General features: G+C 38.8%; 1 protein-coding gene and 1 long non-coding RNA gene across 9 annotated transcripts in view; one reads left to right on the forward strand and one right to left on the reverse strand.

Moving 5' to 3' along the window:
• The window catches only part of CEP78 (centrosomal protein 78), a 32,334-nt gene extending 25,091 nt beyond the window's left edge, over nucleotides 1-7,243 (reverse strand). For 3 of the 8 annotated variants that reach the window (XM_051642315.1, XM_051642314.1, XM_051642311.1), the window contains exons 1-5: nucleotides 4,594-4,685; nucleotides 4,233-4,509; nucleotides 3,839-4,014; nucleotides 3,167-3,239; nucleotides 2,539-2,642 (exon numbers count right to left, since the gene is read on the reverse strand). In XM_051642315.1, coding sequence (XP_051498275.1) covers nucleotides 2,539-2,642; nucleotides 3,167-3,239; nucleotides 3,839-4,014; nucleotides 4,233-4,509; nucleotides 4,594-4,653 — 690 coding nt within the window. In that variant the 5' untranslated portion in view covers nucleotides 4,654-4,685. Of the gene's footprint in view, nucleotides 1-2,538; nucleotides 2,643-3,166; nucleotides 3,240-3,838; nucleotides 4,015-4,232; nucleotides 4,510-4,593; nucleotides 4,687-5,547; nucleotides 6,663-6,738; nucleotides 6,781-7,105 lie in introns of those variants that run through there. The other 5 variants (XM_051642319.1, XM_051642312.1, XM_051642317.1 and 2 more) reach the window with 4 other exon arrangements.
• A 4,102-nt stretch (nucleotides 7,244-11,345) lies between these two features.
• Nucleotides 11,346-25,283, forward strand: LOC127395398 (uncharacterized). Its single transcript, XR_007891793.1, has 3 exons — nucleotides 11,346-13,972; nucleotides 14,613-14,770; nucleotides 21,786-25,283. It is a non-coding gene; the product is annotated as an uncharacterized LOC127395398 (long non-coding RNA).
• The last annotated feature ends 494 nt before the right edge of the window (nucleotides 25,284-25,777 follow it).

Raw genomic sequence — 25,777 nt, forward strand, 5'->3', positions numbered from 1 at the left:
GTGCTGAGGGCACCAGAACTGTACACAGTACTCCAGGTGAGGTCTGAACAGAGTAGAGGGGCAGAATCACCTCCCTGGCCCTGCTGGCCACACTTCTTTTGATGCAGCGCAGGACACAGCTGGCCCTCTGGGCTCTGGTGCACACTGGCAGCTCATGTCGAGCTTCTCATCTGTTACCACCCACAAGTCCTTCTCCTCAGGACTGCTCTCTAGCCATTCTCCCCCCAGCCTGTATTTATGCCTGGGGTTGTGCCACCCAGGTGCAGGACCTTGCACTTGGCCTTGTTGAACTGGCACTGGCCCACCTCTCCAGCCTGTCAAGATCACTCTGGATGTCACCTCTAGGGTGTCAGCTGCTCCACACTGCTTGGTATCATCAGCAAACTTGCTGAGGATACACTCAATCCCACTATCCATATCTCCAACAAAGATATTAAACAGCATTGGTCCCAATACTGACCCCTGAGGGACACCACTCATCACCTGCCTCCATTTGGACATTGAGCCATTGACCACAACTCTTTGGGTGTGGCCATCCAGCCAATTTCTTATCCACTGAGTGGTCCACCTGTCAAATCCATGCCTTGTCATGGATGTCATGTGGGACAGTGTCAAACGCCTTGCACAAATCCAGGTAGATGACGTCAGTTGCTCTGCCACCATCCACCATCTCTGTAGCCTTGTTGTAGAAGGTCACCAGACTGGTCAGGCATGACTTGCCCTTAGTGAAGCCATGTTGACTGTCACCAATCACTTTATATTCTGTGTGCTTTAGCAGAGACTTCAGGAGGACCTGCTCCATGATCTTGCCAGGCACAGATGTGAGACTGACCAGCCTGTAGTTCCCTGGGTCTTCCTTTTGCCGTTGTTAAAAATAGGGGTTATGTTCCCTTTTTTCCAATCGCAGGAACCTCACCAGACTGCCATGACCTCTCAAATATGATGGACAGAAGCTTAGCAACTGTATCCATCAGCTCTCTCAGGACCCGTGGGTGAATCCCATCAGGTCCCATAGATGAACCCCATCAGGTCCCATAGATTTATGCACCTTCAGGTTCTTTAGATGGTCACAAACCTGCTCTACTCCTACAGTGGGGGGTAATTCATTCTCCCAGTCCCTGCTTTCACCTTTTGTGGCATTTGTGTTGAGGCTGAAGCACTCGTCAGAGAAGACTGAAGCAAAGAAGTAATTGAGGACCTCAGCCTTCTCGATATCCTGTGTTACTATCTACCCATTTCCTTCAGGAGAGGGTCTACACTCTCCTTGGATGTCCTTTTCTCCCCAAGATAGGTACAGAAGATTTTCTTATTGTTCTTAACATCCCTCGCAGAGCCACAAAGATGATGAAGGGAGTGGAACATCTCTCTTATGAGGAAAGGCTGAGGGAGCTGGGTCTCTTTAGCTTGGAGGAGACTCAGGGGTGACCTCATCAATGTTTACAAATATGTTAAGGGCGAGTGTCTGGAGGATGGAGCCAGGCTTTTTTCAGTGATGTCTAGTGATAGGACAAGGGACAATGGGTGCAAACTGGAACACAGGAGGTTCCACATAAACATCAGTAAAAACTTCTTTACTGTGAGAGTGACAGAGCTCTGGAACAGGCTGCCCAGAGAGGTTGTGGAGTCTCCTTCACTGGAGACATTCAAAACCCGCCTGGATGTGTTCCTGTGTGATGTGCTCTAGGTGACCCTGCTCTGGCAGGGGCGTTGGACTAAATGATCTTTTGAGATCCTTTCCAATCCCTAAGATTCTGTGATTCTGTGATCCCTGGCAAGATTTAATTCTAGCAGGGATTTGTCTTTCCTAACCAGATCCCTAGCTGCTCAGACAACCTCTCTGTAATCCCCCCAGGATACCTGCTCTAGCTTCCATCACCGGTATGCTTCCTTCTCAAGTTTAAGCTCTTCTAGGAGCTGACTGCTCATCCACGCCAACCTCTTGGAGTTTCTACCTGACTTCCTTTTAGTTGGGATGCAACATTCTTGGGCCTTGAGAAGGTGATCCTTAAATATCAGTCAGCTTTCATGGCCCCCTCTACCCTCCAGGATGTTATCCCAAGACACTCTCTTGAGCAGATCCCTGAAGAGGCTGAAATCTGCCCTTCTGAAGATAAGGGTAGTAAGCTTGCTGTGAGCCCTCCTTGCTGTGAGTCCTCCTTGCTGTTCCCTAAGGATCTTGAACTCCACCATTTCATGGTCAATACAACCTAGGCTGTCCTTAAGCTTAACATCCCTCACTAGCCCTTCCTTGTAGGTGAGGACAAGGTCTAGCGTAGCACTTCTCCTTGTTGGTTCCTCAATTACTTGGAAAAGGAAGTTATCATCCTTGCACTCTAGGAACTTCCTGGATTGTTCATGTTTCGCAGAGTTATTCTTCCTACAGATGTCAGGGTGGTTCAAGTCTCCCATGAGGACCATGACTTGTGAATGTGAAGCTGCTTCTATCTGTCTATATAGTGCCTCATCATCTTTATGTATACAATTATATGTATTTAAATTTTTGTGAACATTTGGCTCTAGGAATGGTGATTACATTACCTTTAATACATTTGCCATATGTTCTGCCCCTCGCCATGTAAGACTACATCCTGAGAAGTTGACATATCTGATAGTAGCTGAATTCTTTACACTCTGACAGATTGCTGAAGAAAACAAAGGCATGCATGTTACCTACACACACCACAGCTAGGTTATGAGAACACACTTTTTCACTTCCATATTAAGAAGCTGAATCAATTTCAATATGCAAAAGCTATGACAAAGAACTAGTGTTAAAATACAAAGAATCTTTTAAATACATTTAAAGTATTCTAAGATTATAGCTTTCTAGCAGAAGCATTTAGCAAAGACTATCTGAAAAAGCTAGAACGTACTTCAGTTTACTTAAGTAAACATGAACAAATCAAGAAAGACTTAACCTCAAACAAATACTATGACTGCTGTTTTAAATAAAAGTATAAGCATAAAGTAGTATTTATTAGCATCAAGTGAAGAAACTCAAGTCTTCAAATGTTAAGTCATGTAGAAAAATGTGAAAATTGTAACTTTAAGTACTATAGACAAACTTGGAATGGAACAGGAATGGAAATACTGAAAAGCTTACTTAACTATTTAAAGGACTAAAAAAACAGGTAAGTGTATTTGTATGTTTTGAATCTGAACTTACTTTCCAATCCTCCATCTCCAATTGGACAGTGGGCTAAAGAGACACTCTCCAGAGATAAAGCTGTGGCCAAGCCCTTCAGAACAAAAGTAGTATTTGTTAATTGGCTTGAAAAGCAAAAATACAGACAGAAGACCTAACCACCCAAACTGCTCAGATGTCTTTGTGCTCACTAAATGACACTTGAGGGGGTTTTGAGGAGGGTAAAAAAAGAGAACCTTAAAGCTCAGTTTAAGCAAATTAATTTATTTAGCACAGGAAGAGCTGTAGCCTGTTGGCAAATAGCAGCAGCCACTCCCAAGCAAACTGGAGAGAGAATACTCTAACACATCTTGAACACCGATTTTTATCACATTGGTGTCCCACAACTCTTCTGTACATGCACAGTAGTTTCAGTCATGAGTTATATGCACATGACACACATGGAAGAGATGTTGCTAAGAACTTTCTAATAAGCCTTAATGAATCAGTGCAAGGGAAAATTGTGTTTTTGACAGGTTCAGCAAGACTAGGTTATACCAAATGTCTCAGCAGAATCATTCATATGATAGATAACATAAAGATACCTTCAGAGAGGAACATCCTTGTCTGTGACAAATATTTATAAAATGTAGTTGATACTTCTCTATGTTCTAAGCATATTTTCCATGTATTTTTATATTAATGCATTCTCACCTTTGTTAAAAGTATTAGATCTCTCTCCCTCAGAAGCAAACCCTGCAGCTCTAAATTTTTTAGTACATCTGATATACTGAGACAGCCTTTGACAGCTCTGCATAGTTGGCCAGTCAAGTCTTTTGATCGAATTGCTGGAGTTCTCCTTCTAATGTAAGTTTTATATCTTTCAACACCTAGTAAAAAATAAAAATTACACATCAGTAAAATCCAGTCCCTATTGACTTAAAAGCAATCATGCTGACACCTTGCTTTTTGGCTGCTTTTCTTACATAGAAATACTTCCTTGGGCATTACAGTTCCTCCCCCCATATAGTCAATCCCACAAACATTTTATGCAACAAATTATAACAGCCATACATCAACACATTTGTCTTTGGTAGTCACTACAAACCTGGTTCTCCGAGACCCTGCTGATGAAAACTTCGTATTCCAATAGAAGTCAGAGTCTTGTTATGACTAATAGCACTCAGAAGTGGTGCCCAATCAGCAGCTTTCATGCGATCTACAATTAGATCAAGAGCACCCTGAGTCAGGTTAGCTTTCACAGCTTTCAGTGGCAGAGAGCCTTGAAGAGCACAAAGATGTTCATAATGTGAGTAGAAATCCAGCATGCACTGTCTTCTTATCTTGACTGACTCAATCATTTCTTTTATGTGAAAAACGTGTCTCTAAAATAAGGAAAAAAAAGAAGATATAAACATTTTCCAATGCATAATTGATTTTGCAACAGAATCTTGATTCAAGATGCATACCCAAAATATATTTATGGATATTGTACAGCATTTACATTTCTGTGATGTGGCAGCTAACATGTTGATGTCTTGTGATGCTCACTACCTGTGTAAATACATCTGAACAAACAAAAAAACCAAATAAACACACAATACCCCACATTTTTATTCTCCCACATAAACAAGTATACCCAAAACACAAAGGCCTAATGTTCAAGCCCTAAGTGATGTAAAGCTCTCGTTTTCCTCTTCAATTTTAATGTTGTAATGTCAGGGTGTGCAGACTCCTGAAAGCCTTGGGCACTCCCTGACTCAACATCATGGGATACAAATGATTATTCCATAGAGAAGTATTTGCCAGCTTCTCTGCTACTTCAATAAAAAGCCTAAATTATTGTAATACAGAATAAAATGTGTGTTTTCCTATATAATTTTGCCATTGCATACCTTACATTCTTATCCCAGTAAATTTAGAAACACACTTTTCAGGACAAAGTTTTTGTTACGCATTATTGTCCACAGAGCTAACTGAGCTAACAACCACAGAGTACTAACTCCCAAACAGAATCTCTAAATACTGCCCCAGCAAAACTATTAAGACTAAGTAATTCCATGGTCTAAATAGGAATATAAGTATATTTAAAGGATCAATTTATTTATCTATTTATTTCATTATTAATCAAGACAGTGTAAAGCATCCCACACCGGACATAGTTTACACTGCAAACATTTTTTTTTCATGTTGTTAAAGACTAGAAAGCTTAGCCAATCTTCTGAAACATCCTATGTCAGCATGGGACAAGAATTACTGGATATGTACAAGCACATGAAGACAACCGTTTGTAAGACTATAATTTAGAAAAGAAATAATCACATCATTAGTATTTGCATTACTGAAATTGTAATAATAATAGGAATAGAAGCTATAATAAGAGTTTCTGTATGCCCTTTTATTTCTTTTACCATAGCACTGACCTACTAATTACCACACTGTGGCCACAGGAACAGAAATTATTAAATTATAATCCAACTCTTCAGCTTCAAAAAGTCAACATCCGTCGTAAAGCACCACAGATTTCCAGTGACAATGTGCAACATACTATTAACCTTTTGTCTCCAAAGCTTAAGCAATATATGGTGGCTTTCATTGCAACAACTGAACACCACACCTTTAACGGAACTAGAGAGAGGTACTTCTGGCCCTACCACTTGTTTAGCCCATGTGCAGGTCAAAAGGAAAAGGGCCAAACTAATCAGACTCACAGTAAGTCGCAACTGAGAAACTACTACGTAAACTAAAATTCTTCTGCACAGAAGTTAGTGCATCTGACACAATCCTAGAATATCTTGTCTGGCTCTCAGAATGCACACAGAAGACAATTATTTACTACCTCTTTCACTACAGAAGGAAGAAGACATCAGGTGATACTAACCCGGTGACAAATTAAATAAAGAAACAAAGCACACCATATAACTGAGAAATCCAGTTCTGTACTAGGAGTTTTTAGGAAGCTGTAAGTTTATAGCAATTCAAAAAAACAGCAAAGCAAATTTATGGGGGGCGGGGAAGGAAGTTCCACGTAAGACCACTGAACACAGAAACAACGACTGTGCCCTACATCCACAACCGCACGGCTCACACGGAGACCTTCACCACTCGCTTACTCGTGCCCTGCTTACACGTTTTCTTCAGCACGGCCTGGTGGTCTGCCGGGGCCAAACCCATTTTACTGGACCTGCCAGACCACTGTATTTAGGTACTTAACGCAGCACCCACTTGACACACGCAAACCCCGCCACTGTGGCTACAACTAGTTCACGTTTCACCTCTGGATGCTCCGATTCCCCAGGGAAGTGCACCGTTAACCCAGCGCGATCTGAGGACGGCGCTGGTCTCCATCAGCCATGGGGATGAGAGGAGCCCGAGGGGGAAAGCCGGGGCAGGGCGGGAGCAGCAACAGCCGTTCCCTCCCGCCCAGACGGCCGCACCTTCCCGGAAGGGGCCTCAACCAGCCCCTGCTCACTCGCAACTGGGCCAGCAGCCCCCTGACTCCTCCTCCACCGCGGCACAAACACGACCGCGCAGGAATTACCAGCCTTCCCCCCCGCGGCTCTGCCCCGGCCCCAGTCCTACGCCGAAGCCCGCGAGCCGCCGCTGTAGCGCACCGCCGGCCTCCGCGATAGCTCCGCAGCTCCTCCCGATCCCGATCCCGATCCCGATCCCGCCGCCCGCCTCCGCACGGCGCCCCGGTCTCCCAGCCCCCGGGCTGCCAACCGCCCGGCCCGCCCGCCGCCACGCGGCGCGGCAGGCTGCCGCCCCGATTGGCTGCCGCCCCTGTCGGCTGCCCCTCCGATTGGCTGCCGCTCCAATTGGCTGCCACTCCGATTGGCTGCCGCCCCTGTTGGCTACCGCCCCAGCCCCCTGCCTCCCTGCCTTCAAAATGGCCGCGCCCAACAGCCGCCCCGCCGCCGCCGGGGCCCGCTGCCCCGGTCCTGTTGGGCTCCGCCGCTCCCCTGCCCTGCCGGCGGGTACCGGTGTTGGAGCGCAGCCCCGCGGCTGGCCGTGCCCGCAGCTCCCAGCAAGGTACGGTTAGCTTCTCGGAAGAGCCGTTCGCGGGGCCGGGAAGGTTGGATCCGTTCCTTTCTTTCCCATCCCCACATGATCGCGGTGCGTGTTTAAACCAGAGCTTGGCAGGAAGGAGCTAACAACCGCCGGGGTTCTGGGCTGAACGGAAACGGTTTCCCTTGCCTGAGGAGGAAAACAAAACAAACAAAAAAAAGCATCTATGAATGCAGCGCTAGAAGAAAGCAAACACTGCCCTTCAGCGTGTCGTTACAGGGGCTCAGTAGCTGTGCTGCCCGCAAAGCGTGCGCAGACAGAGCGGTATAGGTGCTGAAGCATTTTGAATCGCAGCAGTAGACGCTGGGCTCCCCAGACTGGGGGAGAGTAAAGAAATTCCTCTTTAACAGCTACATTCTCTGCAGTTTCCTAGGTCGGTTTACGTAGCCAGTTCCGACGTTCCGAGGGAGCATTACAAGCTGCGCCATTTCAGGCGAAATGACTGAAATGTCGTCCATCTGCACATCCCAGAATGTGCAGTTAACTCATGAGTAGGAACACCACCTGGTTAAGAAATTTTTTTCTGTGAGTTTTTTCAGTTTTGTTGTTTTAACAGTTATGCTTCTAGTCTTCTTGCAGGCAGCAGGATGTAAACTCCAAAGCTGAGCAAACTAAAAAAAGGCAACAGGTTAAGGTCCCTAGAACACTGTGAAAATGCTGTATTTTCACACAGGTGTAATATTACACACTGTCTTTAACATCAGAAGCAACTAAAGTAGCCTGAGTACTATAATCAAGTGTGCCAGAACAAGAATTATTTCAGGAAGTCTGAAGTCACCACCCATACAAGTTGTTTCACCGTGGCATTTTGTGAATCAAATACAGAAGGTAAAAGGAACACAGGGCCATAATCATCCAAGTGGCAAGAGCAGTTTCTCATTTTTTGACTGTATGACAAAATATTTCTGGTGCTTGTCATAGCTCTGGGCACTTCAGGTTAAGCTCCAGCAAAATAGAATTTAAATATTCCAAATAATATTTTCTTTTAAAGATTTGCTATTTGTCCTACTTAGTTTAGTTAAATCACTTTTTAATATGTAGGATGTTAAAAAGGAGGAACTACTCCACTACCCATGATAGCTTTTGTTTTTATTGTGTTTGGTTTTTTTCTCCCAATTCCTTTACTCATTTCTCTGGACAGACTTTTCACTTGATTAAGATTTTCTCTTGTATAGAGTGACATCTACAAACAATCTTGTCTACAAATCAAAGGTGTAAGGTTATAACCACATATTCTAAAATCTTTGGGGTGGAATTTTTAGGCATGTCCCTGTTTTCTTTGGAAAATTAATCTAATGTGCTTTATATGATATTTCAGAAGTAGTAACTTGGAATTCAATGCATTTTAAGCTATGAAATATAGAAAGCATTTTTTAAGATGCCACGAGGGACAGACCTGGTGTTTGCAGACATCATATATCAGAGATTCTCTGACCTTGGATTTTATTGTCAATTTCAGTGTCAGTTAGGCTGTTGACTGTAGAGCCTGGCAACACTGCCACTGCCATGTAAACAAAGCAAGAAGCTTATCTGTATGCAATTGATTAGTCGTATGTTGTGCACCAAGAAAGAGCCTGAGATAAAAGAAAGATGAAAAGTGATTAGACTGTTAATATAGCTTTTGTAATTTTATGGCATGTCAAAACTGTTACCCATGTTCGATGGGAACAATCACACTAGATCTCTAAAGCTGCAGGCTGCACAGATTAAGTTAGAACTAAAAACGATTTTGTCTTGTCAATAAATAGTATCTCCAGAACTTAAATTCCTAACATTGCAGAGAACCTGCTATAAGTTGCACCCAACAAAACGTTGTTTTCTTTAGAAAGTAATGCTGACTGTCCCTTTCCTCAGCATTTGGTTCATTGGTCCTAATTTGCATTCTATTTACTCCTCTATAGTTTAAGACTTTTATTAAAAATCCAATTTTGGTACACGGAACACAGATCTGCCAAAAGGTCTGGGTACCGAAGAACTGTTAAAAGAGTTCTGTGTATATGAATCATGGTGCAGGCTCAATTCAGTTGTTATGCAATGGACAGCTGTAATATCTTTAATGATGAATGTACAGGTGATGTCTCATTTTATATTCCAGTTGTTCCTTTGTAGGGTTTTCACAGCCTACAAACGGAAGTAAAATTCTTTTATGGCCACTGAGTGCTTTGAAAACACCATAAAGGTTTGGATCATTGATGAGTTGCTGAAAAAATTTGTGATAAGATACTGTTGTTTAAGAATTGTTCTAGATTTCCAGGAGAAAAAAACAACAACAACAACAACAACGACGACAAACACACAAGAAAAGCCCCATGGGCAAGCTATGACCACTTCAGCCTGAACAACAGTATTATGTGAACAGGACATGTACGACAGGCTCTTATTTTGCAAACTATAAAAAAGCCATTATTACCTTCCTGTTATTCAGAAGTATTTCATAGCCTTTTGTGGTCACAGACTTCCTAATAGTTACACTAATCTCATGTATTGAATGTAGAAAGAAGAGAAGACAGAAGATAAACATACTGTAGCATCGAAGTTTGGCACAGTTGAGACTGAACAATACTTATTCAGGACACTAGGGAAGATGCTGATTCGCACTATTAATGATTGACAAGATACTAATACAATGTATTTTTTAAATAGATTTCCTTGATTTCTGACATTTATTCATTGCTGTATGTAGAAGCCAAACTCACTCAGCAAGACCTCTTTTTCGTTGATTAGACTATCCATACGGTTAAGTAATATTTATTTTAAAGCATATATATATTACATGCTTAGAAAAACACATATTTTAGGATACCCAGGTGTTGCAGTAAGCCATTTTGCTATATTGCTCTTATCCTTTTTCAGTCACTACCTGCATAGCACTACCAACAATATTCTAACCTTATGAAGGCTCTTTACTGGTCTCATTAAAACATTATAAAATTACACTTACAGTTTTTATTGTAGTGTCTTATATTTTCTCTTTGGCTAGATTTCTCATTTTTATGTAAATTGTCCATGTTTTATAGTTGTAACTATAACCATTATTTACTTTGCCAGTCAGAGACGGTTCCTATTACTATTTTAGATCTTAAAAAATGTGAAATTATTTGGTAAGATAACAGATGTATTTTCTCTAGAGAACAGTCCTGAAACAGACTTAATTCTGTCATGTGGGCAAATGATGTCTTCTTCACTGGTCATCATTTTGCTAAATTAGTTGAACTAATTCTTGTTCTCATTGTTCCTGACTCTTTCTAATCCATATACTCTGGAATTTTTTGTTTGTTTATTTAATGTATACTAATTCTTATTTTTAATCTGATTTAAGACTATGAGCATTTGTCATTCTCACATCATAGCAAATGTTCACTTTCTTAGGAGGCATCAGGGAGGAAAATTGCAGGCTATGCATTCTACGCTGTCAGTGGCTGGGCAGCAGATATTTTCTCCTGGCTTTATGAGGACATCTGACAGGTATCCTTCTTGGTTAGGGTCCTTCCTCATTACCCCTTACTGCATAGTAGGTGTTTAAGGAAAAAGTTAACATTTTGTCTTTTTTTAAAAAAAAAAAAAACACTTCTGTAACTTGCCTTTTAAAGTGTTCTTCCAAGACTAAATAGTTAACAATTTCCCTCTGTTCTGCAGAGTTCCAGCTGGCATTGAATGCTAAGTGACAAAAGAATAACAACAAAATTTCAAAAAAGTTGAAAAAGTTTTAAGAGCTGCTGATAGGGCAGTTCTTAATAGCCTTTGTCCAGAAGCCTGAGAGGATACTTTGTTGCTAGGTGGCAATGTTCCTTAAGCAAGATACAAAGCTTCCTTAAATCAAGGAGGAAATAATTATTTCATTATATCATCATTAAACAGCTTTATTGTTTTTTTCATGAAAGTTTATTATTGCATAATGAAAAGTGCATTCTATTAATTATTATTTGCATTATAATATTACAGAACATGGCACTTTAATACACAGGAAGTGTGTAAAACAAACCATAACATCTCAGTGTTTAACTCCAAGCAGTCCAAAGACACATTGAGTTAATTTTTTTTATTATTATTATTAAAAAAAAAAAAAAGTCACTGTTTGCTGTTTGTGAATTTTCATAGTAAGGCACACTGGGAGACCCGAAGAGGTATGCAATTTAGTATAAAGAGAGGAGTTTTTATAATAAGCAGTTGCACAAAAACTCCTGAAACATGGAGTGGGCACTCGAGACTAAAGCAATGGTACGGATATGTGCTTTGAACAGCTTGAAAGGAGAAAAAGAAAGTTTGCCAAGGTGGAAGAATAAGATACTTAGTGGACTAAGGAGAAAAAAAAATGCTCCAAGTGCAAGGGTAAATATTCTTTCTTTGAGAAATACTGAGTTGAATATGGGTCAAATAGATTCAGTTCTTTTCTCTCCGCAATAGCCATGACATCCATTCCATGGATTAGCTTTCATTTTAGTAGACTGGGAGCTCCAAGTCCATGTGATGAAGCCTGAATGCAAAACAGAAGTTGTTAAAGAGGACATAAGATTTTTTGTCCTTTGTCTAACACTGTCTTGCTTTTTGTTCTCAAAAGGTACATTCCTAGCCTGCACTACAATTTTGTTGTTACTGTCTGTCTCATTGTCAGATACGTACAGAAAACCTTTTATCTCTTTTTGCCTGTCTTCATTCATTGTCTTTATTTTCTGTTTTTCAAAATTGCTGTTTAACAAAATCAACCATCTAGGTACAAAAGTCCTGTGAAATAAATAATTATTCCCAAAAAAATTATACTGAAAGATATCTGTGATAAATTCTGAAATTCATGTATTGTTATAACTTTAACAAGAAACGACAATGAAAAAATCACCCAGAAAATGAAATGCCCGAAAGTTAGGAAATGGCCAAATCATGACTGTGGAGTGTATAGAAAGAAAGTAGAAAGAAAAATAGCAACATAATTTACTGTGTGTTTGTATATATGCTATATTAAATAATAGATCACATATGCCATATATATGTATGTACTATATGTACATAGAATAAAATGTGTACCATGTATGTATAATTCTATACTACTGTATGTACAAGAATATAAATTAAATATATAAAATACGTGAAATAATATACTTTTCTGTTGAAACAGGTAAATAGGTAAAACTTATTATATAATGAATGTATAAGAAAATAACGCACTTTTTGCTAACTGTTCTTGACCTTAATTTCTGTCCTAGCTTGGGAACCATTTCCTAGTTAGTCATGTTTTGATTCACTACGCAAACCTGCACCACCTGAGCTGCCAGACTAAGTTATAGTAACAGTAGTAATTACTATATACTAATTTTGAAACACATAGTCATTTTTAGTATCAGTGATGAAGAAAGATGGAAAACATAGTTTTCCATTAGGGTAGCTTTCAGATATGTTTTCTATCTGCAGAGTGCAATGTGTGGAGTACAGCAGACCAAATCACATAGAATTAAATGGTTGAAAGGAGGAATACTGTCTTTCCTCATTCCAGCCTTGTAATATTCATGCATAAGAAGGTATTGAAAGGGGATCTTAATGCCTGAACAACACAGAATTTTCCAGTCCAAACATCTCCCAAGAGGCACAGAAAGGTACTTGGCACTGCTGCCAAACAGCCAGATGTTCCCTCTGAATGTCTGTGTGCCTTGACCCGAGGAAGACCAGGCAGAGGCAGCTAGCAGCACAGGGTGATGCAGAATATGGTTCTGACACAGCTGTCATTACCAGACCTGTACTTGGCTATACAGGGTAAGAGAGCTAAATATCATTGGATTAAGTCAATTAAATGTAATTAATCCATCAAATATTTACTGCATCACTATCATAATACATTTATTTCCTCTGTTCAGCTTTCCATCATTACTAGTATAATAACTTCTGACATTTTACTCTCTGTATAATGACTTGTTATTTTCCATTAATTGCAAGTCCCGATGTGACATTAAATAAAGCTTGCTCAGACTCAGAATTTTTACATACTTTGTGCAGTTCTTGTATCTTTAAATTTGAGAGATTTTCCATCAGGGTAATCCATAGACCATTTTATATTGTTAGATACAAGTTTTTTTCAAAAAGAGATAACTAAAAGATCAACAAATATATTTGTCACTGGATAAATGTATTCTTGGTTTTGACCTGAAGTAAAGTTTGAATGCGTATTTTATTAAAATGTAGAAGGCTTTTATTAAAAGTTTGTAACAATCATAGGAATTCAGAGGTTTTTTAATAAAATATTGCCTAGTCTTCTGAAATGTCATGAAAACAATTAGAATGTGTATTTATTATTTTGTATTGAGGTAACAGTACCAACGTATTTTGCTAGATAATTTGCCAAGGATGAATTAAAATTTCATCTTAGTAAGTTATTGTGCAGTTTTCTAGATTTGTATCTAAATTTTAAAGTTCAGATAAATGTTTTCTTTAAAGCTTTAGATCAGGATGTTTTGGGGAGACAACTCACTGTGAAGTCTGGCTTATCATCCACTTTGGCAACAGTATTCCATTGCATAATCCCATTACACTGAAAGTATTGTTTGAATGGGCAATTTCCCTTCCCTTCCCCTTCACCGCCCCTTTCCTCCCTCCCATCCCCTTCCATCCCTTCCTCTTCCCCTCCCCTCCTTTCTCTTCCCCTTTCGCTTCCCCTTCTCCTCCCTCTCCCTTCTCACTCTTGCCTGCTGCTGGGGGATCGCCCCTGTTACCGGGAAGCCGGCCCGCTACGGACCTGCTACCGAGCCCTGCCAGCTGGAAAGAAGCCGCATCCCAGGAGCCACACACCATGGAAGGGTAAACACACACTCGCTCTAACTTCCCTGCCGGGCTCAATTCCTCCCTCCCTCTCCTTTGATCCACAACCCTCTCTTGGACAGAACGCCTTAAGAGCACAGAACTTTTTGCATTACCTTCCCTAGAGGATACATTGCTTCCCTGATATATCCCTGGTAGCCATTTGCCATTTTTACATTTTCCCTAAACCTCATCCCACAGTTGTGTTAACCCTTAATAAATGGGTTAATTCCTAAGCTCTTCGCTTCTCTTCGCTTCTCTTCGCTTCTTGTTTGTTGGGTTTGGATTTTTTGTTTGTTTGCTTTTACACCTTTGCAAGTATCTTCATGTAAGTAATTCAGCTAAATTGGACACCATTTTTGAAAACTTTTGATTAAAAGCAGTGAAAGGGAAGGAACATATTTTTCTTATTTAAATAAAATTCTACTCTCTCTCAAAAGCATTAAAATTGTTCTAAGTCTGAAATTTCTTTGAAATTCTCCTTTCAGGTGAAGCTTACCCATTTCCACAAGAACATTAATTCTCAAAGTAAATTATTATTTTAAATTTAAGATTAATATTTGTGCTATTTTTACTGGGCTTTTAATTTCTACATGAAGATCTTAAGTAATGTAATTTTTATTTTTACTATTCTTTTCAGGATCTTTCTAAAACAATATTTGCACCTGTAATATGAAGAAAAATGCTTTGCTAGTTCATTATACATATGCAAAATATGCAAGCCCTAAGCACCAAAACAGCAGAGATTCTCACAACTTCATAAACGTATAACCAAGGCACTGAGTCTTCTAAATGCAAGTAAGAAATGTTTAACTTCCTGAAAGCTATAAAAATAATAGGAAAGAAAGTATGATAATTTTTATTTGAAATGAAATACGATTAATTTTAATTATAATGGAAGAAGTCCACAACACCACATTTTTATAGTATGAAGCTTGATTATCTGTTTAAAAAAACTTTTAAAAAAATACAGAAAATGTTGCACATGAAAAGATTTCAGGCTTTACAACTAGAACTTTTTTGCAGTGTGTCACACAAAAGTAAGAACTATGATACCAATGTATTTCAATATACTCGAGACAAATTTAAGAGTCAAGAACAATTTTTTTGCCAACAAATTGTAGCAAGGCTATATATTTAGAGCTAGAGATTCAATTCTTCAACAAATTAAGCTCCATTTGCAGAACTAGGTAAGGTTGAATAAATAATGGAAGGCTGACATTTTAAGAATAGGATTTCAAGAATAATGAAGTACATATAAAGCAAAACCTACCTTTATTACAGTCTGCCCAAACTTCTAAAACCGTCATCTGAGCTTTCAGAACTTTCAGAGATAAAATGTTTTATTGCTTGTAAATGAAAGAAAATTTTTATTCAGTAAATATTAAGAACGAAAAAATGTGCATCTCTCAAACTGAGAATACCAAAAAATGTCCTTGTTCACACCAGGCAACTCTAGCCTGGCCATTCTTCTACAGAGGCCAGTAGAAATACTGTGTAGGCACAAAAGCCTGGACCTTCTCTGTTGTTCACTCATCTTGTACTCTTCCAGCATCCACAGCTGATTTACTAGGGGTGTTGGGGAGGTCATTCACACATTATCCTTTTGCTATCCATTACTGACCTGTTCTCCAGCACTTAGTGTCATCCGTTTTTTAAAGCTGCTCATGTTTTCAGCCTCTACAAGCTTCTGGGCAGCAAGTTCCACAGGTTCAACACCTGCTATGTAAGAACTTTTTACACAAAATCTCCAGGTTTTTTTCATAAAATGTCGCTTAGTTCTGCAAATGTGGGGCTTACTACATAAAAGTTCTGCATGCATTTGGGCAACCACCATCATGATTTTGTAAACTGCAGTCATACCGTCAGTCAGGCTTATCTCCTCCCAACTGAAGTCCTGGTCTTTTTAATTTGTTCTTGCAAAGAAGCCGTTCCACTGCCGGACTGTTTTAGTTGCCGTTCTCTGAGCTTTCTCTAATTCCACTACATCCTTCTTGAGATGCAGAAAATACAACTGGACAAGGTACCCACAAACCATGGGCTCTCTGAGGTTTTGACTGCAAGGAGATGCCTCTGACCTGTTGTCAGCAGCCCTTTTGTGATTGCTAGCATCCTGATGTATTTTCAGCTGCTTAACGTGCAGCCAATTATTTCAAAGAGGTGTCAGTGATGACTCTCAAGAAGTCCCTTCTGAGTTGTTTGAGTTAAGCATTGTAAAAGTATTTAATTGCGTACTTAATGTATCTCTCATTCTGAGTAGAATCACATTTTCTGTGATGAATTTTCCTGTTTCCCCAATCGAAAAGAATAACATCCATGAGAACTAATTCTAAAGCAGAGCACAGAATAAGAAATATCTCTTCTGTGGTAATCAGCATCCTTGGTCTACACTTCATGGTGACCCATTTCTGAGTTCCACAGTACTGATTTTGCAACTGTTTTGCTACTTCTCCTCCACGGGAGATTTATCTTCTTTTTATTTACCAGAAATCTTTGGCATTATGTTGGATGCTGCTTCAGAGGTCGTACAACAATACTTAGGACATCCATCTAAGATGAGTAACTATCTAAAACAGTCTGAAACAACACAGTTTTGTATTCATTTGGCTAGATGAATTGTTTGGGATGAAGTACAAAATTAAGGAAGAATTTTATTATTATTGTTGTTCAAGAGCCTCAGAACAGTGAAGTTTTTCAGAAACAAAAGCTAGTGTTATTAGTACTTCACAAGCATTCAATACAATCCAAACTGAAGAACAAAAGATAAGGAGGCTGCTTCTGTTACATTAAGAAAACTCATGACTCACTAAAGAATGCAATTATGCTTCAACTTTTTCAAAATTATAGTTGTATAGGAAATCGGAGGACTGCAACTTCAGGGATTAACTGCATATATATATATATGGTTGATGGCACTTAGAAAACACTAAAAGAAACATCCCATTTTCCCCAAAATATTTTTCAGAATTATAGCCAAGGACAAACATCTTTTCACAGCAGTGACATAAAAAGACACAGTGACATTTACCTGAAAAAAAAAAAAAAAAAAAAAAAAAAAAAGTCTGGCAGTCAGCCAATTTTAGTATAGAAGTATAAGAGCAGGGGTATAAAATATGCTGTCCTAGTTCTGAGATGGTATTTGCTTGATGGTACCTAAGAATTGCATATAAAAATATTTTTTATAAACAAGTAAATAATTTTTACCCCTTGGATTTCACTGACAATAATGTGTGAGTCTGCAAGTATGTTGTTCTTTCCTCACAGATTTTTCCGCTGCTCTCCTGGACATGATTTCATACCCTTTTTCTCTGCATGCAGCTCCAACACCGTGTTTCAATTCTCACTAGAGAAGTCATAAATAAATTATTGCACTGGCAGAGAAAATATCTAACAGGAATGCTATTTGTGTTTGTTCTTCAAAATCTGCTAACTGCTGAATATAAATTAATACTACATATATGTACTTTAAGTGTCTTTTCTGGTACTTTATTAACCGATCACTTTTTTACACTACTGAGCACCAACTGGCAGTCTGTATATTCATTCATACGCAGGGAGCACTATAGTTACTAACCATGCTGACACCATTTCTCATGCTGTTTGAAGGTATAATGACATAGTGATGCAAGAATTTTAGCCGTTATTTTAACTGTTTAGTTGTTGTATCTAGTGCCTGCTCATTTTACATTGTCACATGAAAAGTCTAATGAAGTCATTCCCATTGTCCATGGGCTGCAGGGCACAGCCTGCCTCACCATGGTCTTCACCAGGGAGTGCAGGGGAAATCCCTGCTCTGGCACCTGGGGCACCTCCTCGCCCTCCTCCTTCACTGGCCTTGGTGTCTGCAGGGCTGTTCCCCACGTGTTTTCTTTCCATCCTTCCCTAAAGACACTTCCCAGAGGCTCTGCCATCGCAGCAGCGGGGCTGTGCTGCTCCCAGCAGTGGGCTGGCTGGAGCCGGCTGAAGCCAGCTGGAGCCGGCTAAAGCCAGCTGGAACCGGCTGGAACCAGCTGGAACTGGCTGGAACCAGCTGGAACTGGCCACTCTTCACACAGGCTGCCCCGCAGCCTCTGCTGCCCGCACTGCTGTGCAGCTCCTGCCTCCAGGAGTGGTGTGCACACAGCAGGGAAAAGCTGTTAGGCACACGTGCTTCTCAATCTTGAAAGGTCTGAATCTGAAAACTCAACACACAATTCTTTATTTATTTATTTTGGTTTATTTTTTTCCCTGCTCATATATTCTTAAAGATAACATTTACTATTTGAATAGCGGAGGCAAAGGGATACGTGCAGAGTGTTTCGAGGCAATATACACCAATTGGTAATGATAATGTCATTATCTAATTGAGAGAGCAGCTACTGCCCACTGTATTTCTAGCCAGGTCAGTAGAGCAACGCTAACTTAGAAATACAATGAATGAACTTACTTTATAAAGTAAATAGCAGTAACAGCCTGAATTTTCATATAAAATTATCTTGACAATAAGGCACACACAGTTGCCATCACAGTTAGTTCTAAGACGTTGTACTGCTAATGACCCAGTCCCTACCCAGAAGAGTACAAGATGAGGAGAATATCCTGCACCACGTACTAAATAGAAGCTAGATGTTTTTCAAGTGATAGTTTCATTAAATAAATAAATAAAATAAAAAACAAACAAACACAAAAAGAAAACAAACAAACAAAAACAACTGCAACAAAAATCCATCAAAAATGCATGTAGAGACAACAATGCAATCCCGAGAAGAGTGGGAGTAGTAATGCAGGAATTAATCAAATCACCTGAAACGTGGTTCAGGTGAGATGGCTCTTTCCCCAAATATGTAGTAGCGTGGCCTCTTCCACTGTCACAGCAGGACTTCCTTGTGAAGACTACTTGTGATGTGCACTGACCCAAGATCAACTGCTCTAATCTGAATGTTTTCAAAAAACGCTGAGGAATCTCAAGAAAAGGATGCCTATTTTGAGCCATATTTGCTCAATACTAGTCTTCCATCATATTTCAGTCTCTCTGTACTCTCACATTTTCTTTCTAATCTTATGTTTTACTAACGGAGTTAGTTGAAAGACTAGAATTTTATTTTGTGGTAAGTCAGATTTCATAGAATGTTTTGGGCTGGAAGAGATCTTAAAGATAATCTAGTTTCAACCCCCCTCATGGGCAGGGACACCTCCTACTTGACCAGGTTGCTCAAAGCCGCATCCAAGAGCTTTAACATTGAGGATGATGTTTGTTTTTTAGGTGCAAGTAACTGTTCAGCTTTTTTTCCTAAGGTCTGGTAATGAGAAATACTCCTTTTTTCTCAAATTGATCAAAATTATTACTCATTTAGATGCTGCTACTGTTACCAGCTTAGGATAGCTCCTGAAAGGCAGACACAGAGGCTACTTTAGGAAGGAAACCTTGTTATTTATTGCACATTTGTACAAAGCTGGGCACTTGGTGCTTTCCCACAAACCAAGCACACCAAAGGAGATTCTCCATGATGTATTTATAGACAAAACTATAAAGTTTAGTAAGCTTCCAAGTCCATCCTCCTTACAGTGATTGATTAGTGATTTACATATAATACGGTTACACGACTTTTTCTTCTATCACTTATGCTCTGGGGAAAGGTCTTCACCTGGGCAGGGGTCTTTTTGACCTGGGGGTGTGATTTTTAGCATTATAAAGAGCTAAGTTCACCTAAAGAACACAATGTTGCAAATTCTACAGCTTTAACTGCCCAGGACTGGTTTAGCCATTAATTTTTTTTTATTCTGGTTCTTTTTTATCACATCCTGCATTCCTTAGGTCCAATTATTCATACAGACCTCACATCTTATCTGCCAAGCTGGTGATTTAAATGAGATACTCTCTAAATCTCTTGATTGATTGCCTTCTTCAAGGCCTAGTTATTGCAGGGTGTCCTTTCTCAGCACTGGCTGTGGTACTAGTTGTGTGCCTCTCTGACTGCAATTTAACTTTGTTGTTAATACAGAGTACATGTTGCACAAAATAATCACATCTTTCTAAAATTATGAGTTATTTTTCAACACTGCTGTGATTTACTACAAAAAAACCCAAACAAACAACCAAAAAAACTCCCAAACAATCCACAACAAACCAAACCAACAAAAAAAAAAAATGCCTTTCTGTACCACAAAAAAATAATAAAAATAATAAATTAAAAAATGCAAGCACTGTTGAAATCAGTGCATTGGCTATGCAGAAATTCCTAGATGTAGACCCTTTATTTTTCACAGTACAGCTAGCTTGTAAGACCCACAGTCAGGTATTTCACTTATCCAATATCTAAACATGAGATGAACAGTTAGGAAGTCAGAACAAGACCTTTTGTTTTGGCTTTTTAGTTTTGCAGCCTGTACTTATTTAGCAAAACACCTAAAAAATAATTTCACTTTTATGCACGTATGTAGATCTTTTTGAGCCAAGTGGAATGTACAGCTAATTTAAAATACAACAATTTACAGCTAATGTAAAAGTACATCGTATCTGATAATAACTTTTATGAAGCAGAGACACATATGAAATAAATAAGATTATGGATAGCAGCTTGTTGCTGTATCATATGCAATAAATACCTATTTTTTAAACTGAACTCCTCACACACCTACGTATTCATATTTAAAAACATAGGAAAGATATCAGCACCCTTGCATCCAGCAACAATCCCACGTGACGCTGTAGTCTTTGGATGGAGGACACAATGCCTGGGCATTTCAAGTCTGCCTCTTTGATGGCACCTAGCCCTGCCTCTCCTGGTGAGGCTCAGCCTACTTTGTGCAGACTCAGTGTTGGATTTGGGAATGTTCTGGAAATGAGTCAGTGGGGCACAGGGGTCCAGGTGATCACTTGGCCGCCCTATCCGGAATGATCGAGAAATTACCTTTGTTTTCACACGTGTGCTCTGTCCTTAAACAGGACAGTGTCCTTTCACAAGGTGGCACTGTGCCTCCACGGGTCTCCTCTTGCCGGCCACTGCTCCTTATCAAGTAAGGACACTGTCCAGTTTATCAGGGTGGTTACCAAACGGGTCTCTCCTTGTGAGAACAGGGTCCAGGTGGTTACCGAATGAGGCCCCAACCCAAACACAATGTCCAGTTTGTTAGGGCAGCTGTTTTGAGACAATTATTCTTTTGGGGACTCTACACAGGTATTGATTAGACTAGTCTTATCAGGAGAAAAAACATTCAGTTTTTGGCCTGCATTAATGTAGTTTCTCAATTAAAGACTCGATTTTTTAGGGTAGAGAGTATGTTCTGAACATCGCTTAAACTCTGAAATATTAAACTGTTTGTGTTAATACAGAGAACAGGAAAGGCAGTTGAGCACACTTGAATGCCTTTGTAATTTTGCTGAATTTTGCATCTAAGTATCACACTGCCTACCCAAAGTTCATAAAAAATTGTCTCATGACATGTGGTCACAAAGGTCTGTGTAAAAGTAAACTCATCTCTATGATCTTTACTAATTCTTGAACTCAAATTAAGCCTCTAGAAGGGTTTTTTAAAACTGGTCATCCTGGAGATAATTACACCAAATGCATCTATTGAATATGTTCCTTCAAAGGAGAGAAATGGTCAGAGGTTGTGAGGACAGTAAGTGCTAAAAGGAAAACCTAAAGTGGACAGGCTGAAGTAGAACTGATCCAAAGTGCTGAACAAGGAAAATGTTTTCTAATTAAAAAAAAAAAAGTAAATAAAAAGTTTTATTTGCTTTGTAATAAGGGAGTTGGTAATTGATGGTGACATTTTACTCAAATTGATGCATTTATAACTGCTAAAAGAGCTACTCTGTTCTTCTTTGCAGCATGGCTCATGATTTCTCTGAATTCAGCTTTTACTCCTGCTGACATGGTATACATGAACACAGAGAGCACTTTGCCATGGCAGAGGGAAGAAAATGTACCTGCTCAAAGACCTGGTATTGTTGAAATACCTGTATTAGCACACAGGACTTCTCCTATGTATTCCTCTTTCAACTACTGTCAATTAGGACTGGAATCTCAATGTACTAGACACTAAATAGAATTACAGAAAAAGAGGAAATGCACTCCCAATCTGTTGATTGCTGTCTGTCCACATGCGTTACAAAGCAGATCTGGTACTAATGGGTGAAATGATGCAACATGAACAAAGTGGCCAACTGGGGCAATGAAAACAAAAATGGAACCTAATAGAGATTAAGCAAACTGTAGTAACTAGGGTCTACAGTTTATAACAGAATTCTAGTAACAAGCAGTACTTTCGGCACACTGCTAGAACTGGCTGTTCTCAGTATGGTCACCTGTTTAAGTAGTGTATCAGACATAAGCCTCAAGTAAGGACTTAATAAAGCTTTTGTGGAGATTCTGGAACTGTTTTTTCTATGCTTAGAAGAAGGAAAGAGAGAGATAGCATTCATAAAGGTGAAATAAAAAGTATAACTGGGTATTTTAGCAGCAGGAAAGTAGAATTAAAACTGCAATTACATTTTACTTCACATGATACAGGGGACAGAAAAATCGTGAATGATCTGAGGTTTAAAAGAAAATGTCTTAATGAATCATGAAGAATTGTCTCTCTAATGAGATCATGAAGTGGGAACAAAAAACAACCATTTTGGTTTAGCTGCTTTGTTTTTTCTTTAAGTAGCACAAATGACTAAAGGATTAACACAATTGCTTTAAAAAGTGTGGAAGATGCTGCTGTATTGGGAGCCTTATGGAAGATGTTTTACTTGAACAGGCCATGTTGCTCTATTGGTACTTGTACTTAAGAATCTCATATGTTGTCAATATAATCCATAAACTATAATACACATTTGGGAAAAGTAAACTATATGTGGATCGAGAGGTGGAATATATTGATCACCTCCCTTGGCTGGGAGAACCCAGCCCATGCACCAGAGGAGCATGCAGGCTGCTCCTGCTCAGCACTGCGATCACAGCTCCTGCCTGGCCTGGCCCTTGTCTAACAACAGAGCTGACTTCTTGTAAGAATATTATACATGACCTCAAATGACTGAAAGGGAGTTTCTCCCCACAGACAAGATCTGCTCTGTGCCACGTGCTGTGGGAAAATCCACTGGGGCTCCGTCTGACGCTACATGAACACAGGATGTCCAGGATCTGAGGGCATTTAAGATGTTACTATCTGTGCTCCTATTTGACTTTTTGAAGCAGTTACCTTACTAAGGCATACTTACTTGTTGTGGGCCTTTCTTGTTGAGATCCAGAAAGTCCCTGCACTAATTCTCTGTCACCTCACCCCTACCCCTGTGAAGAACAGATGGAATTTGATATCATGCATTGGTTGCTGAAGTGTTTCTTGAAGTCAGAATGGTAAAAAAAGAAGGTTATTTAATTAGAAGAATTTTTAACTCTACAGAGAAACTTGAGTACAAATATATACGATATACTAGAAAATTGTACCTATTTTTTGGTGTGTACAACACTACCACCTTAAGGTCACATACTAAGAGTCTAACAGGAACTATGAGGGTGGGTATAGTAACAATGCTTGAGACAACCAGCATATCGGTATTTTGCATGTATTAAAATAATGAAAGCACAGAACCCCAAATGAAGACAATAATGTTATAAACAAATATGGCCATTATGAGATTTTTAAAGTAAGATTTAGTGAAATGTATTTGTAATGTAAGTAAGAATATGGATCAGAATTCTCTTAGACTACTCTTTGCTGCTTCCCATGACAGTAACATAAAGGACCTCAAAAGTAGATTTGCAAATAGTTAATTTATTAGAAATTGCAGTATGTGGGAGTTCTCTGAAAAAATATTTTTTTTTTTTCTTGAAAGCTCTCTGGGAAAGTAAATTAAATTAATCACATGAATGCACAAAAATCTACTGATCTGTATTATCACATTTTTCAGACATTTAGATTATCTTCTGAGAACTGATTCTAAGGACTGATGGAGATTTATTCCCATTTAAGCTGAAAAGTTATTTAGCCAAGTGCTACAAAAAACAATTAGCGAACTAGCATTTTTTGCCTCAAATAAAAGGAAAATCTTGGAACTGTTTAAAAACTCGCTAACTATGTAAAATGTTTTCTACCTCTGACTCCCTGTGTTTAATTTTACAGGATAATTACTTCTCTATTGTCGGGTTAGATGCAAAGAACAAACTAGTGGGTAGATCTCTCCACCCCTTATAGCACATCACAAAATTTAACTCACATATTATAAAGGGAAGTCCCTAACTCTCTTTTAATCTTGTGGATTTTATCTTTGCAACTTCCTCTAATACTGCACCATAATTATGTTAAATGCCTAAATGTTCGTTTTAGTTATTTCTTCATCTCCAGAACCTCCGTTAGTATTCAAATTGTCTCAACAAAGATTTTAATTTCACTGATGGTGACCTGTAACAAATGTATCTGTTTAGACCTCAGCTTCTGAAAGAATTTTCTATGGAAACAAGTATTTCTTGTCACCTGGAATTTTAGCTGAATTTGTGCCTAAGATTCTGACATATTCCTAGAAGATGTTCATCAAGTAACTAGTCTTTCAGCAAAACCCACAAAACTGTGAGTTTAGGTCATGGAAATTAACAATTGAAATATTTCATTTTAAAATATTGAGTCCTGCTGCTCTTATTCAAGAAGATTTGATCCAAAAGACAATGCATTATATTCATATGTCTGAATAGATAGATAACTGACTCTATAGCTATGCAGAGTGCAAATCATTCATTTCTCTAAATCCTTATTTGTTTTATTTTGATTTAATTATAGTAAGGGTATAACTACTAAATAATTTACTAAGTTAGAGTTGTTATTTAGTCAAGGGAAACAAAATGTGACATTCTACAAAATTATTCAGTTGAGTCTGACCAAGTGCTTGGTCTTAAGTAAAAAAACAAAACAAAACAATTTTTGGCTTCAGGATTTTTCTCTTTGAAAAATACAACAAACTTTCTTTTTTTTTAATGATGTTTAAATACTAAGCTTGTACAATGCTTGCTTAACACACTGCATGGCACTTTTTATCTAATAAATGGAAAAGAAAACTAAATGCCACTTATTACATATGGTAAAATAATTATTTTTATTTAATCTGGTTTTGTGGTTCATAAATTTCTAATGGCAACAACAATGTTTCAGATTTGAAAAACTGCAGTTAACCTTGCTATTTCTCTGTACCTTAGAACTGATAAGTTTTCTCAGAATCTTGTGTTGCTGGAAGAAAGGAAACAATGACATGATTTGTACATGCTATATGCTTTACATCTGTGAAGAGAAAAAGTCTGTAGGAATAGATAGTGTCTTTCATTAGATCATCTGATACGTGTAGTTGAAAAAAGGTAATTTTTAAATTTTGATTCTAAGTTTGACCATGCTGCATATTATACAGCTATTGTTTTTTTAAAAAAAGAAAAAAACAAGAATTGAATACAAGCCTTAACATATGTCAAATATAGTTGTCAGCAGCTGGTTCAGTAAAGGAAACACATACCATGATCTTCTTTACAACAGTTTAATGACAAAAAAAAACCTGATACAGCAATTTCACTACTGCCTGCATTACTTCCTGTCTTTACCCATTATACACACACCCAAGTGCTCAATTAAAAACAGTCAGAAATCAGTAAAAGAAATAAAATTTAATGGAAAAATTCAGTGTCTTATGGGTAGAGTGCTATACAGTGCTACATTGGGGTTTTTTTTCTCTTTTAAGGAGTCTAAATTTAAATTCAACTCGCATGTTATTTTGGTAAGAGGATACATTTTGTTTTCACGTTTCTCCGTTGTTCCATTACTTCTAATAGAAGAACCCACCCCAAAACCTAGTTGTGA

This window comes from Apus apus, chromosome Z (genome assembly GCF_020740795.1).
Source record: "Apus apus isolate bApuApu2 chromosome Z, bApuApu2.pri.cur, whole genome shotgun sequence".
Taxonomy (NCBI): Eukaryota; Metazoa; Chordata; class Aves; order Apodiformes; family Apodidae; genus Apus; species Apus apus.